Source organism: Saccopteryx leptura, chromosome 5 (assembly GCF_036850995.1).
Source record: "Saccopteryx leptura isolate mSacLep1 chromosome 5, mSacLep1_pri_phased_curated, whole genome shotgun sequence".
NCBI lineage: Eukaryota > Metazoa > Chordata > Mammalia > Chiroptera > Emballonuridae > Saccopteryx > Saccopteryx leptura.
The window spans coordinates 39,537,896-39,554,027 of NC_089507.1; the positions used below are offsets into that span (position 1 = coordinate 39,537,896).

General features: G+C 42.4%; 1 protein-coding gene across 4 annotated transcripts in view; it reads left to right on the plus strand.

Moving 5' to 3' along the window:
* Window positions 1–1,627: 1,627 nt before the first annotated feature.
* Window positions 1,628–16,132, plus strand: part of CEP135 (centrosomal protein 135) — a 73,887-nt gene continuing 59,382 nt past the window's right edge. The window contains exons 1-5 of one of the 4 annotated variants that reach the window (XM_066385550.1): window positions 1,628–1,927; window positions 5,389–5,546; window positions 8,280–8,470; window positions 10,561–10,728; window positions 14,481–14,622. In XM_066385550.1, the coding sequence (XP_066241647.1) occupies window positions 5,434–5,546; window positions 8,280–8,470; window positions 10,561–10,728; window positions 14,481–14,622 (614 nt within the window). In that variant the 5' untranslated portion in view covers window positions 1,628–1,927; window positions 5,389–5,433. Of the gene's footprint in view, window positions 1,928–5,388; window positions 5,547–8,279; window positions 8,471–10,560; window positions 10,729–14,480; window positions 14,623–16,132 lie in introns of those variants that run through there. The other 3 variants (XM_066385549.1, XM_066385551.1, XM_066385552.1) reach the window with 3 other exon arrangements.

Below are 16,132 nucleotides of genomic sequence, written 5' to 3' on the forward strand. Positions count from 1 at the left end.
CCTCCTGAAATTGCATGAAACAGTTCATAAAGGCAGGCAGGAAAACAGACAAGGCACACAAAGCAGAAATGATAAAGCAATATAAGAATGTTTACAAAGTTATTCACAACCTATAAAGCAGTTACATGATAGACAAAGTTAGTACATTTTCAGAGTGGAAGCTCTATTTGGGAAAGTAGTAAACAGAAAGGAATTCAGTTCCTCTCTGATTAGCTAGAAGATTTCCAGGGAGAAAAAGGATTTGACCATGTGTTTTCCTTATGTGAGTAGGCTCTCTAAAACCAGTTTATTTACCTGCCCAGTAGCTCAGTTAGTTAGCGATTGTCTGGATAAACCAAGCTTGCGGGTTTGATTCCTGGTCAGGACACATACAAGAATCAACCAATGAATACATAAATATGAGGACCAACAAATTGCTGTTTCTCTCTCTCTCCCTCTCTCCTTTCCTCTTTCTCTAAAGTCGATCAATGAATAAAAATTTTCAAAAAGTTTATTTAAAATTTTAAATTTATTTTACTGATTTGAGGTGCATGTTGCCCCACCTATACCTGCATCCATTGATTGACTCTTGGCACCTGTCCTGACTAGGGATTGACCTGGAATTGAACCCACAACTTAGAGATATCAGGACAATGCTCTAATCAACTGAGCTAACCACCAGGGCCAGTTTATTTAAATTTAGTTCCATTCACAAGTGTTTAATGTGGTAGGTGCTAAAGAAACATAGCTGAGTAAGATAATCTCTAAAGGAATTCACAATTGTGGGCGGCTTTATAAACAGATAATTACGTTTTGATGAGATGATACAGCAGGTCCTTAAGTAACATCATTTCATTAAAGGTCCTTTTGTTATAACATTGATGAGAAAAACATATGTATGTATTCCTGGCTGGCGCCACTATCTGTGTGGAGTTTGTCCCCCCTGTATCTGCGCATATTTTCTCTGGGGTCTCTGGTTTCCTCACACATCCTAAAGATGTGCAAGTTGGGTTAACTGGGATATCTACATTGTCTCCATCTAAAAGTATGGGTGTGAGGCACCCTCCGATAGAAGGCCACCCGGTCTAGAGTGGGTTCTCACCTTGTGCCTTGAGCTGCTGGGATAGGCTCTGGCCACCCACCACCCTGAACTGGAATAAGGAGGTTGGAAAATAATTACTTTACCAATTTTCATTAATCTTTCTTAAGTATATATATTTAGATAACATTTATTTCAATGTTTAATATTAGAAGTGTTTTGGGGTTTTCTTGAGAAGTTTGGTGATGTTTTTGTGACCGGAAATATGTAGTAGCAACTTAACTCTTGTTTATAACAATTAGTCTATGGTGAGTTGGTTTTGTTATACACCCCTTTGCTTCCACTCACGGCGATAAGTCAGGACTTGCTGTACAAGGGTCTACACGGAGCCTCATTGAGCCGTGGTGCGGAAGCAACAACCGCTTTGGTGGCTGTCGGGGAAAGCTGCAAACACAATGTGACTTTTAAGCTGGAGTTTACCTTGTAAACGGGTCGTAAAGGTTAATAATCCTCTGCAGGAACCAGGCGGGGGCAGCGTTTCAACCCGGTGCTGATAGCAACGCACCGGCCAATAGGAGGACGCCCTCGCTGACATCCGCCCAGGTTTGGAGTCCGCTGGCCGCCTGGGGGCGCCGTGGCCTCGCGCCGCCCTGGCCGATCCGCTTCCGGGCACCGGGGCCGCGCCGCCATCGCCGCCGGCGCGCCCCCAGCCGCGCGTCGCCTTGTCCGCCGCTCCTGTTACCGGGACAACGGCGGCGACTCCTCCGCGCCGGCCGGGATCCCCTCTCCGCGCCATTTTCAAACTGTCCCAGCGCCGGAGCCAGTGTTGGGGGCGGAAGGAGCCTGCCAGGGAGTCGGGCTCCAAGGCGATGCGGCCGCAGGCGGAGGGAGAGGCGGCCGCTGCTGCGGGTGAGTGCGGCCGCGGGCGCGGAAGGGCCCGGCGAGGCGGCGGCGCCTTCGCCTCCCGGGCGGTGCCCGCGGGCCGGGCCCGGGCGCTGCCAGGAGGGAGGCCGCGCGGCCGCGGAGGAAGAGGGCCCGGGCGGGGCGCGGCGCGGCGCGGAGAGTCCCGGAGGCTGCGCTTCCGACACCCCTTCCCTTCCGCCACGACGGGGAGCTGCGAGCCCCGGACTGCCTCCCGGCCGGCTCGCCGCGGGCGCTGCTGCTCTGCGTGCACACCGGCAGCTTCTGACGGACGGGGCGGCGTCAAAGTGAAAATGCGCCCTTCGTTTAAGAATGAGACTTGCTCTTTGCAAACACAGAGATGCCCGGGAGCTTAGGACGAGGGCCATTTGTTAATGTGTCCCGCACCTTTGAGTACATCCTCTGTACCTTCCAGTCTCTCCTGTTTTAAGCGAGGAAGGACTCGGAGACAACCTCACTTAAGGCCGTGTTTTGGGTTGATTGAGCCCCTGTGCGTGAGGCCGTGTTTTGGGTTGATTTAGCCCCTGTGCGTGAGGCTGTGTTTTGGGTTGATTTAGCCCCTGTGCGTGAGGCTGTGTTTTGGGTTGATTTAGCCCCTGTGCGTAAGGCTGTGTTTTGGGTTGAGTTAGCCCCTGTGCGTACACACACACAGGAGACTTTAGTAAAATAAGATGTACTGGCTTTCAGACGTCACCGCCCCTCTCCTAGTTAAGCAGGTGGATAGTATTAAACACGTATACGTGGGGGACCTGCAAACCTAAATTTTTGTGTTGTTTTGCTAAGAACTTTCAGTATAGCCAAAATATTTGATAATAGACTTTGGGCGGGGGCTGGAGACAGTACCTTCATGGATGAGTCAAGTCTAATACATGTGCTTTTGGCCTTGGGAGGATTTTAATCTTTTTTATCTGTCCTGTGTTGATTTTTTAATTGACATTCATCCATCCATCCATCCATTCATTCATTCATATTCTCTCTCACCCTCTCTCTCCATTCTTCTCTCCCTTTCCTGGGTGTGAGGAAGTATTATTTCTGGGTAGCCAAAGTTGGTACCAGACAAAGAGAGGATATGTTTGAGTGGCGAAGCCCTGCTTGTTCTTGGTTTGACAGGTGAATTTCTGATGTCTCCAGGAGTTCCTCTAAAATCCTCTGCGTCAGTCAGGTCCCTCTGTGGAAGGAACCTAGAAAGGCCAAAGGGACAACACTCAGAAAAGAAGATTAGGGAGAGTGGAAAAAGACTTAGAGAACAGAGGAATCAGGAGACGAACAAGTGATTTGTGGGTTGAGGTGGCATGGTGCTAGACCAGGGCTCCAGAGACCCTACTGCTTATCTATATAATTTGTAGTGTGTGGTTTGGGAGACTCACTGTCTTGGGGGACAGCGTTTAATCATCTTTGAATAGGGAGGTAGTGTATTGGCTTCCTCTGCCTGATTCAGTAGTTGTGAAGATCAGATTTTGCATGTATTCACGGTTTACAAATTGTGAAGAACAGTAAGATGTAAGACAAAGTTTTTACTTGGTTTAGAGTAGTACTAAGACTACATTTTCCTGGCAAAGGTTAGTAAAGAGCAGAGTTTCTAAAGAAATGATCTTTGGATAACTACGTTTTAGAGCAGATTGATAGAGAATATATTTATAAATATTTTAAAAGACAGGGTTAACATGTATAGGAATACTTACGTGTTTGTGTGTTTTTTATAATCACAGTAGAATTTACATGGTGAAACTCACGGATCTTAAGTGTCCTTAATTGAAGAGTTTTGGTAAATGTATTCACTTGTGTAACCACTACCCCAATCAAGATAATATTTTCATTACCCCAGAAAGTTCTCAACACTGCGAGTCAAAATCTCCACCCACCCTCATGACCTCAGTTGACTGCTGTTCTAATTTCTGTACACATAGTCTGATTTTGCCAGTTCTTGAACTTTATATATATGGAATCGTACAGTACATACGGGTGGTTTCTATTGCTGAAATGTCATTCAGATTCATCTATGTGGTTGACATGTATCTGTAGTTCCTTCCCTTTTATTCCTGAATAGTATATTGTATAAATAGGTCACAGCTTATTTATTCTGCTATTGATGAATGTATAGTTTGTTTCCAATTTGAGGCTATTATGAATAAAACTGCTATGAATATTCTTGTAGAGTCTCTTTGTAAATGTTCATTTTCATTTCCTTGAATAGAACCTAGGAATAGAATTAAGTTATGCAATAGAAGTATGTTTCACTTTGTAAATATTTTCCAGATATTTTCCACAATGATTTTATACTCTAGTGATGACAGGATAAGGATTCCAGTTGCTCCAAATCCTTGACAGCTGTTGGTATTATACTTTTAATTTTAGCCATTCCAGTATGGTTGAAATTGTATCTCATTGTGGTTTTTATTTGTATTTCTCTGATGACTAATGGTGTTAAGCACATTTTCATATGATTATTTCCATTCAGTATCTTTTGCAAGGTGCCTATTTAAGTCTTTAGCCCATTTTCTTACCAGATTATATGTCTTTATTTGGAATTGAATTGCAAGAGTTCTTTATATGTTCCTTATACAAATTCTTTGTTAGGTATATGAAGATTTTCTCCCACTTTTGTTTGCCTTGTTTCCTTAATAGAATATTTTGATATGCAAACATTTTTAATTTTTGAAGTTCAGTTTTTCAAGTTTTTCTTTTATATTTAGTGCTTTTGTGTGTGTGTGTGTGTGTGTGTGTGTGTGTGTGTGTGTGTGTGTGAGAGAGAGAGAGAGAGACAGAGTCAGAGAGAGGGACAGATAGGCAGGAATGCGAAGCATCATTTCTTCATTGGGGCACCTTAGTTGTTCATTGATTGCTTTCTCATATATGCCTTGACGGGGATTGGGGGAGGCTACAGCAGAACAAGTGACCCCTTGCTCAAGCCAGCAACCTTGAGCTTCAAGCCAGTGACCTTTGGGCTCAAGCTAGCGACCATGGGTTCATGTCTATGATCCCACACTCAAGCCAGCGACCCCACGCTCAAGCTGGTGAGCCCGCACTGAAGCCAGATGAGCTCGTGCTCCAGCCAGCAACCTCAGGGTTTTGAACCTGGGTCCTCTGCGTCCCACCCAGTTCGACGCTCTTTCCACTGTGCCACCATCTGGTCAGGCATATTAGTGCTTTTTAAAGAGGTTTCTCTAAGGATTCTCTGCCTACCTCTGGTTTGGGAAAATATTCTTTGTTTTCTTCTAGAAGCTTTATTGTTTTCTTTTTTACATACAGGTTTGTGAACAGATACTCATTTTAATGCCTTTCATTTTAGTGCATTTATAAGAATTCTATTTAAATCAATTTAGATATCCAGAAATCTACCTACCTAAAAAGAAAAATATAATTGCTTCTGATTAAAATCTTTCCTTTTTTATCATAAAACAATAACAATAGCTATAATAATAGAATGATGTTTCACTCTTTTCTTTTAGGACTTTAATTTTTGGAAGTGAAGAAAACTAGTTTTGGAAGACAAGATGAATACAGCTGCAGAAAGAAAGTATATCAATATTAGAAAAAGATTGGATCAGTTGGGATACCGCCAAACTCTGACAGTGGAGTGTTTACCTTTGGTAGAAAAACTTTTCAGGTAAAGATAAAAATACAGTTCTAAACCTCTATGATCCTTAATCCTATTTATAGACTGTGATTGAACTTCATGCTACAATAAAGAAATGAGTAATTTTCGTTGTTTGTTTTTTAAGAGAGAGAAAGAGATGGGAAGGGAAGGGAGAGAGATGAGAAGTATCAACTTGTAATGTGGCACTTTAGCTGTTCATTGATTGCTTTCTCATATGTGCCTTGACTGGGAGGCTCCAGCTGAGCCAGTGAGCCCTTGCTCAAGCCAACAACCTTAGGCCTCAAGCCAGTGACCTTTGGGCTCAAACCAGTGACCTTAGGTCATGTTGATGATCCCATACTCCAGCCAGCAATCCTGTGCTCAAGCCAGCAACCTCAGGGTTTCGAACCTGGGACCTCAGCATCTCAGGTTGATGCTCTTACCACTGTGCCACCATCAGTCAGGCAGAAATGGGTAGATTTTTGAAAAGTTCTTAAATCATCTGAAGTGCATCAATTCATCTTAGATCCTACTCCTCTATCATCAATTCAGGGCCTCCACATTGCAAAACTCTAGGGTTACCATTCACGCTTTACGTTCCAGGGTAAGCATTTCTGAGCATTTTCTCTATGAATAGAATTATAGTTTTTTAATGTGGCTTTCTGATATAATTAAGAATTCTATGTCAGCCTCACTCACTGACTTTAATTATTATTATGTTAATAGTGGTTTTCCAATAATGTGGTTAGTCATTTCTTTAGTTATTACATGTTACCTTAACTGAAAGATCCTTTGTGATTTTCTTTTTCATATGAGCTCTCTCACTGTGGTTTGAGCCTGGAGCAGGGAAATTGCTTCTGGAGCTTTTGCAATAGGACAGCGATTTGCAACAGTTGTGCCACAGCAGGCACACCGGTGTGCAGCAGGAAGTTTTCAAACATGCCAATCCTGACTATTTAGTCCGGGCCCTGACCTCTTTTCCCTTAAATTGTCAAATAAAAAATGACAATAGCCTTCAGGTGTGAATGAGTCAAAGCTATACCTATTTCTTTGGTCAGATCAGCAAAGATATTTTATAGTGTGCTGCAGAATTGGCGTAATTTATGTGTGCCGTGAGATGGAGAAGGTTGCAAATTGTTGCAATAGGACTATAAGAAATGATGGAAAAGAGAGTGGATGAAAAATATTTTACAGTCTTCAGTACAGCCTTCCAAACCATTCCTGATCTATCCCTGCAGCTTCATTCCCATGTGTTGAACCACTTAAGCTCCCTACCACAGGTACACTCAGCCCTGGTGTCTCCACATGCTGTTCTCCCTGGCTGTAAAATCCCTTCCTCCTCTTGTTCTTGTGCTTGAATAGCTATATGGTCTACAGGACTCTATCTTGTCTGTTACGTGCCACCTTACTACTTATTACTGGAAACTCCTTTATGACTTCCCTTTAGAATTCGAACTTCGTGAGCCTGACCAGATGGTGGAGCAGCGGATAGAGTGTTGACCTGGGACACTGAGGACCCAGGTTCAAAAACTTGAAGTTGCCGGCCTGAGTGTGGGATCACAGACATGAACCCATGGTCACTGGCTTAAGCCCAAAGGTTGCTGGCTTGAGCAAGGGGTCACTGGCTCATCCGGAGACCCGGTCAAGGCATGTATGGGAAAGCAATCAATGAACAACTAAAGTGCTGCAACTACAATATGAGTTGATGCTTCTCATCTCTTTCCCTTCCTCTCTGTCTGTCCCTCTCTTTCTCACACTCTTGCCAAAAAAAAAAAAAAATCAAACTTCATGAGACTAGAGACTTGATTTTATCACTGCTGTACCTCAGACAAGCTGAGCACATAGTTGACACTGAAATACTTCTTGAATTTATCACATAATATTATAACTTTTTGACAAAATATCCTTAGAATATAAGCACCAAGGTAATGGATCCTTTTTTGTGTTCCCTGCTCAATAAATATTGTAGGAGTAAATATTCCCCTGGTCTGTGTTCTTTGAGGTTAGGAACTCATTCTTATTTATTGTGTACCTGGCACTTAGCATAGAGCAGGCACTCATTAAATATTTGCTGAATGAACATATAACTCACAGATTCCGTAGGATCAGTTGACTAATTGGACATGGGATGAGTGAGAGGGGAGATTTGAAGATGATTATAATGATGTGATCTAGTTTTTAACTTTTAATCAACCTTGTTGAAAGACATTTTTAATACTTCCTAGTACCTTGAAAGACTCCTAGTCTTTGCTTTTGGATTTGGTTTCACTTAGCATTAACATATTTTAGCCTTTTGTAATTATATATATATTTGTTATTAGAAAGTTAATGAGGCCCTGGCCGGTTGGCTCAACGGTAGAGCGTCGGCCTGGCATGCAGGAGTCCCGGGTTCGATTCCCGGCCAGGGCACACAGGAGAAGCGCCCATCTGCTTCTTCATCCCTCCCCCTCTCCTTCCTCTCTGTCTCTCTCTTCCCCTCCCGCAGCCAAGGCTCCATTGGAGCAAAGATGGCCTGGGCGCTGGGGATGGCTCTGTGGCCTCTGCCTCAGGCGCTAGAGTGGCTCTGAGTGCAACAGAGCGACGCCCCAGAGGGGCGGAACATTGCCCCCTGGTGGGCATGCCGGGTGGATCCTGGTCAAGCACATGCGGGAGTCTGACTGCCTCCCCGTTTCCAGCTTCGGAAAAATGAAAAAAAAAAAAAAGAAAGAAAGAAAGTTAATGGAATATTTCCCTGTATTTACATTTTCTGTCCTTTAATTCTAGTGACCTAGTTCATACAACAGAAAGTCTTCGGAAATCAAAATTATCTACTGTGAAAGCTGAAAAAGAAAGTGCCAATTTTGATTTTGTTTTGGAACCTTATAAACTTGAAAATACAAAATTATGTAAGGAAAATAATGAATTATACCTGGAATTAATGAAACTGAGAGAACAATCAGCCCAACACATTAAAGGTACAATTTTTTTTAATGCCCTATTTTTTTGTCCCTTTGATTTTATATGTGGGAGGGGCTAATCTCATTTTAAAACTGTTTACTAGAAAATGTGATCATCATCTTGCTAACAGCTCCTGAAATTCTGTAGGGTTTGTTGAAGAGTCCTAAGAAGTAAAATAAATTTTCATTCCATATCCATATTTGTCTACATTATATCTGGATTAAATTTTAGATTTACAATCGCTATAGGAAAGATTAGTTGCTAAAACAGAGTGAATGTTCTTAAAACAACTTTTGTTTTTCCTGTACTGAAAATAGGATTACAGTGAGGTAAAAGCCACACATCATTCTGATTCTTTAATACCCCATCTTTGAGCTAGAAGGTACAATAAAAAAAGTATTGGGCAAAGGGTAATTATATCACTATATTATTTTTTATTGATTGATTTTTGGACAGAGAAAGAAAGAGAGGGAGAGTGAGAAAGAGGGGCGAAGCAGGAAGCATCTACTCGTAGTACTTGTTTCCTGTATGTGCCTTGACCAGGCAAGCCCAGGGATTTGAACCAGTGACCTGAGTGTTCCAGGTTGACACTTTATCCACTGTACCACCACAGGTCAGGCAATATAGCTATATTATTATAAAATTTTCTTACATTCTATTGAAAGCCCTGATTTCTTAGCTTCCTACTCTAGTTACTGGATCAAAAGCCATGGTTTATATTAGGCTTATCCAGCAGGAAAAAAAAATGATTTCCTTTTGTGCTTAATGACTTATTTTACAGTTTTGTTACTGTGGTAGAAAAGGTAATAGCTTTTCAAAAAAGCATGTGTAAAAATCAGGTAGAACCTTTCATTTTTTTTATTTTTTATTTTTTTTGCATTTTTTCTTTTTTTTTTCTTTTTTTTTTTTTTTTTTTTTCATTTTTCTGAAGCTGGAAACAGGGAGAGACAGTCAGACAGACTCCCGCATGCGCCCGACCGGGATCCACCCGGCACGCCCACCATGGGGCGGCGCTCTGCCCACCAGGGGGCGATGCTCTGCCCATCCTGGGCGTCGCCATATTGCGACCAGAGCCACTCTAGCGCCTGGGGCAGAGGCCGAGGAGCCATCCCCAGCGCCCGGGCCATCTTTGCTCCAATGGAGCCTTGGCTGCGGGAGGGGAAGAGAGAGACAGAGAGGAAAGCGCGGCGGAGGGGTGGAGAAGCAAATGGGCGCTTCTCCTGTGTGCCCTGGCCGGGAATCGAACCCGGGTCCTCCGCACGCTAGGCCGACGCTCTACCGCTGAGCCAACCGGCCAGGGCTTGCATTTTTTCAAAGCTGGAAACGGGGAGGCAGTCAGACAGACTCCTGTGTGCGCCCGACTGGGATCCACCCGGCATGCCCACCAGGGGGCGATGCCCTGCCCCTCTGGGACATCGCTGTGTTGCATCCAGAGCCATTCCAGCGCCTGAGGCAGAGGTCACAGAGCCATCCTCAGCACCTGGGCCATCTTTGCTCCAATGGAGCCTCGGCTGCGGGAGGGGAAGAGAGAGAGAGAGAGGAAGGAGAGGGGGAGGGGTGGAGAAGCAGATGGGCGCTTCTCCTGTGTGCCCTGGCTGGGAATCGAACCTGGGACTCCTGCACGCCAGGCCGACGCTCTACCACTGAGCCAACCGACCAGGGAGGTAGAACCTTTTAAATTGATGATTTTTTATATTTGTAAAGTGGAAGAACCCATAGACTGCTTGATCTGTAAAATAGTCTCTGAATCTTTTAAGAGTTGAAAACTAGTCTGACCAGGTGGTGGCGCAGTGGATAGAGCATCAGACTGAGATGCGGAGGACCCAAGTTCGAGACCCCGAGGTCACCAGCTTGAGTGCAGGCTAATCTGGTTTGAGCAAAACTCACTGGCTTGGACCCAAGGTCACTGGCTCGAGCAAGGGGTTACTTGGTCTGCTGAAAGCCCACAGTCAAGGCACATATGAGAAAGCAATCAATGAACAACTAAGGTGTCACAACGAAAAACTAATGATTGATTCTTCTCATCTCTCTCTGTTCCTGTCTGTCTGTCCCTATCTATCCCTCTCTCTGACTCTCTCTCTGTCTCTGTAAAAAAAAAAAAAAAAAGAGTTGAAAACTACATTGAAGAAGTGTGCATGTGAAACAGCTGATCTGAAATTTCTGAATAACCAATATGTTCATAAACTCAAACTTTTGGAGAAAGAGAGCAAAGCTAAGAATGAAAAAATTCAACAACTTCAAGAAAAGAATTTGCATGCCGTTGTACAAACTCCAGGTAAGTCTGCTCCTTCTCCGAACAAATTATATACATCTTAATTTTTTAAAGATATTTAAACTATTAACTGAAATAGGACTTTGGATTTTATTTATTTTTATTATTATTTTTTTTTAGGACTTTGGATTTTCATACTTAGACTTCAGTATTTGAAAATACTCTGTGTATTTGGGTAGTTGCATAAACTTTTTGATTTATTTCTGCATATCCAGGTAGTATTTCTTACATATGCTTATAATATATCTTCTTAGATATGAAACATTTAACTTCAATGTCCAGGTTTTATTTTATTTTATTTTATTTATTTATTTTCTAAAGGTTTTTTATTTTTCAGAGACAGAGAGAGAGTCAGAGAGAGGGACAGATAGGGACAGACAGACAGGAACAGAGAGAGATGAGAAGCATCAATTATCAGTTTTTTGTTGTGGCACCTTAGTTGTTCATTGATTGCTTTCTCATATGTGCCTTGACCGGGGTGCTACAGCAGTAACCCCTTGCTCAAGCCAGCGACCTTGGGTCCAAGCTGGTGAGCTTTGGCTCAAACCAGATGCGCCCGTGCTCAAGCTGGCGACCTCGGGGTCTTGAACCTGGGTCTTCCGCATCCCATTCTACGCTCTATCCACTGCAGTACTGCCTGGTCAGGCCAGGTATTATTTTCTTAATCACTATTTTAAATTCTCTTTTCTATTACCATTATTATTATTTTAGTTAGAAAAGTGATCCATACTCAAAGAATTTGGAAAAAACATACTTTCTTAGTTTATTTTACTGTTTTTAGCTTTATGCTCAGTAGTTCTTGAGCAAGAAAAAATGATGATGGGGCATATCCTAGTTGATGGTTGTCTAGGTATAAAGTTGGTGGAAGAAGTCCAGTACTAGTGACAAGATCGTTGAGATGTCTAAAGCATGGGATCAAGGTTAATAGAAGTAAATGAGGCCTAGGGAAGTGCAGGATTATGAGATGAGATAGAGATTGAGAGATTAAAGAGCATGGTGTGGACCTGGTATTTGGCCAGGATGAATGTATGATCAGAAGAGAGTTGAAGATCTAGAAGCTAGCATAGTTAAATGGTGACAAAGTCCAAGCACAGTCGTGTTGTGTGCTTGAAGCGAAGTGGAGAGGAAACTCATGAGAGCTGACAGATGTGGAACTGAGAGGCTAGGGCAGGGAAGAGTCAGTGGAGTTCAGGATGGCAGGAAATGAGATGGAGGGGCAGACTGTGAGCCAACGGCAGAAGACATGGGGAAATGTGAGAAAGATCTTAGAAGAAACTAGAAGATTGAGGAAAAAAGGAGGATGATCTAGTTTCCTGAGAAAAGAGTGGGACAGATTCAAGAGAGATTCAGGAGGTGTGATCTCTAAAATGTGGTAACTGAATGTGGTAAACTAGGCAGGTAAGAAGAATTCTGAGATTTGTTTCAGATGACTCTGTGGGTGAATGATGGTACTATTTCCTAAGATTGAGAATGTGGGAGGTGGAACAGGAGTTCAGTTTTGGATGTGTTGAGGGTGTTACACCCATGGGACATTCACATTGAGATTTTTAGTGTGCAGTGGGATAAGTAGATCTGTTCTTAGAAGAGTGGTTCCAGATGGAGCTTCAAGGTGGGAGTCATTAGAGTATCTTGGGAATTGAAGCTATGGGTGTGGTAGGAACTGTCTACTGAGATTATGTAGTCTGGAAAGAGAGGAGAACCAAAGACAGACCCTAGGAAAGGTTGTATTTAAGAGTTCATTGAAAGAAACTGAAAAGCAAGCAAAGAAGAAAATCAGTAGATAAAGAAGAATATGATTCTTTTTTTTTTTTTTCTGAAGCTGGACACGGGGAGAGACAGTCAGACAGACTCTCGCATGCGCCCGACCGGGATCCACCCGGCACGCCCACCAGGGGCAACGCTCTGCCCACCAGGGGGCGATGCTCTGCCCCTCCGGGGCGTCGCTCTGCCGCGACCAGAGCCACTCTAGCGCCTGGGGCAGAGGCCAAGGAGCCATCCCCAGCACTTGGGCCATCTTTGCTCCAATGGAGCCTTGGCTGCGGGAGGGGAAGAGAGAGACAGAGAGGAAGGAGGGGGTGGGGGTGGAGAAGCAAATGGGCGCTTCTCCTATGTGCCCTGGCCGGGAATCGAACCCGGGTCCCCCGCACGCCAGGCCGACGCTCTACCGCTGAGCCAACCGGCCAGGGCGAATATGATTCTTTTTGCTTAGGTATATAACTATAACCAGATCATTTAAATACTTTTGACTCAGTTGCTTCATCCTTAAAGTGAGAGATAAGAGTATAGCAAACTTGTTAGGATTCTAAGGAAGATAAGAGTTGTGGGTTATGCTTTTCTTCATGAAGATCAGTGAGTTTTTTAAATACATGTCTAATCTTGGCTAGATTCTGGAAAAGGTATTATCCATACGGTGGCAGTACGACAGGATATATTCATTAAAAGAAATTACTCCTGCCTAACCAGGTGGTGGTGCAGTGGATAGAGCATTGGCCTGGGACACTGAGAACTCAGGTTCAAAACCCCGAGGTCACTGGCTGGAGTGTAGCCTCACCAGCTTGAGTGTGGAGTCACTGGCTTGAGCATGGGATCATAGACATGACTCCATGGTCAGTGGCTTGAGCCCAAAGGTCTCTGGCTTGAAGCCCAAGGTCGCTGGCTTAAGTCCAAGGTCACTGGCTTGAGTAAGGGGTCACTGGCTCGGTTGCCCCTGGTCACGGAACATATGAGAAAGCAATCAATGAACAACTAAGGTGCCACAATGAAGAATTGATGCTTCTCATCTCTCTCCCTTCCTGTCTGTCCCTCTGTGTCTGTCTCTCACTAAAAGAGAAAAAAGAAAAAAGTAAATTACTTCTGCTATTTTTAAGGACAATTAGTAAAACATTCCCTATTAATTCAGGTTATAGCATGATTTTAAATTACAGCTGGCATTCCCTTAGATACTAATTTTACTAATTAAAATTTTACTTCTATTAATTAAAGTTTCAGGCATTGTTTAATAAGCATATGTATTAAAGCAGTTTTCACGCCATAAGCTCCTTGTTTGATAGTTTTCTATTGGAGGTGACTTCTTGTGCTCACAGTAATAAATGCCACAAGGCACACTTAAGATTTTTGTTTTTTGTTTTCTTTTCCACTAAGAGGAGGGGAGATAAGAGAAACAGACTCCTGCATGCACCGGGACTGGGGTCCACCCAGCTACCCCTGTCTTGGGGCAGTGCCCTTCTGGGGCCATGCTTGTAACTGAGCTATTTTTAGCCTCTGAGGAGGAGGCTTCACAGAGCCATCCTCAGCATCCAGGGCTGATGCGCTTGAACCGATTGAACCGTGGCTACAGGATGGGTGGAGAAGCCGATGTTCACTTCCTCTGTGTGCCCTGATTGGGAATCAAACCCTGCACATCTATACACCAGGCCGACGCTCTGCCACTGAGTCTGTCAGCCAGGACCATGCTTAAGTTTTAATGTTGCCAATATCTGGTCCCCATCTACTGGAGGAACAGATTAAATCTGGGCACACATGCCAAGCACGCAGAAAATAAAACATTTCATATCCATGTCTGTTGAGGTTTTTAGGAAGACTAAAGGTTAAAGATCAGGGTGAGTATTTAAATATGGGGGAGAAAATATTTTATCCATATATAATATGAGCTAGAGACATAGTTTATAACAAAAATGCTAACCTTCTCGAATATTTAATTTTAAGGCAATTGTTTGTTTCTTTTTAATTTATTGAAATACACATTTGTTTTTTAGGTGGCAAGAAAAGAAATATTGCTTTCAGGCGCCAGCGTATGCAGATTGACGAACCTGTCCCTCCCTCTGAAGTCAGTTCCTATCCAGTTCCTCAGCCAGATGACCCTTACATTGCAGACCTCCTGCAAGTGGCTGATAACAGGTGCATTAAGTAATTTTTTGTTGATTTTAATTAATTGATTACTTGATTAACTGTAAATTTCTTGACTTTAAAGCTTTGTCTCCTTAATTGTTGTATCTCCCACAGAACTTTGCCCAAGTACTCAGTAAATAACTTTTTGGATGTATTCTGAATATAGAATGTCTTTACTTGTCTTGAAACTTTGATTTCAGATAGATGATATGCCTGATGTTTCTGTCCATATTTGTTTTAAAATAGTTTAGTGCCATCAGAACCTTTTTTCAGTAGACTTGCTTTGATGTTTAGTTTCATCATCCAAAGTCAGGTTATCTTTTATAAGACTTTGTTACTTCAAATTTATGTCAAACACTGATGAGCATGGGTAGATTTATAACTGGCTTTGAAATGATTGTTTTATGATTTTTTAGCTTTATATGTTATTTGCTTAAATTGGAAACATCTCATTTCTATTAAAACTTCGTTAAGCTTTCTAGGAAAGGCACGATGGAAGTGTTATAAAAATGAATGAGATGGTGCTGCTGCTTTTGAGGAGCTCACATTTTGGTAGTGAAGATGAGACAGGAGAAATACACAAAATGCCATTAAGAAATTTTAAGGGGTTCAAAGAAGCAAGAGAGCTCTAGTGACAGCTTCTATGGTCATAACTGGAGAACATTTTAAAATACGGAATACACCAGTGGAAATAATGCAGATAACTTTTAATTTTGTAAATCATGCAGAGAATATGGGGCAGTTTTTCCACTTTATTAATCTCAATATAATAATCTAAAAAAGAACTTTGGTTGAGGTACTCATTAGGATCTCTTAGTTCAGTTATTTTCATGGAATATAGTATTATGTACCTGTATTTATCTTAACAGTGAAATATTTTGTGTTCTGTCACAGTATAATCTAGGGCTTCTTAGACAAGGTGTTAGTATTATTTAAGGAGCTATTTTTGGCTGCATATATGTTATTTTCTGTTTTTATTTTTCTCCTTATCATTTTTTTCTTTCTATCAAACCATCGTAGATGGCATTAGTCTCTTGATTATGTTGTTTTAATTTGCACGTACATACTGTGTTGGCATTCGTCATTTGTACATACATACGAGTGCAGTTGCATATGTACTCTTTCCCTAAACCTAGATTAGTAGAAAATATTGGTTCCGGTAATAGTAAGAACAAGCTGTGTCCAACCTCACTTACTTCACCCATGGAAAATCTTTTTTGAAAACACACCTGGCTTTAGGCTTTCTTTCCAGTGTGAATGTGGTTGTATCATATATATGTTAATGAGTGGAAAGGTTGGATGTAGTACAAATACATTTGGCAATTGTAGAATTCAGGTGTTTGGACAAATCTTGAATCTGTCAGAATTAACAGGTTCCAGAAAAGAGTAGTTGTTTTGCTGTGATTACTTGAGAAATTGTAGTATTTCTCAACATTTTTCTTCTCTCCAGGGTTATAGGATAGCTTGTTAGAAATATAGGGTTAGTAAGAATCAGAAAACCCTTCAAAGGTCCTTATTT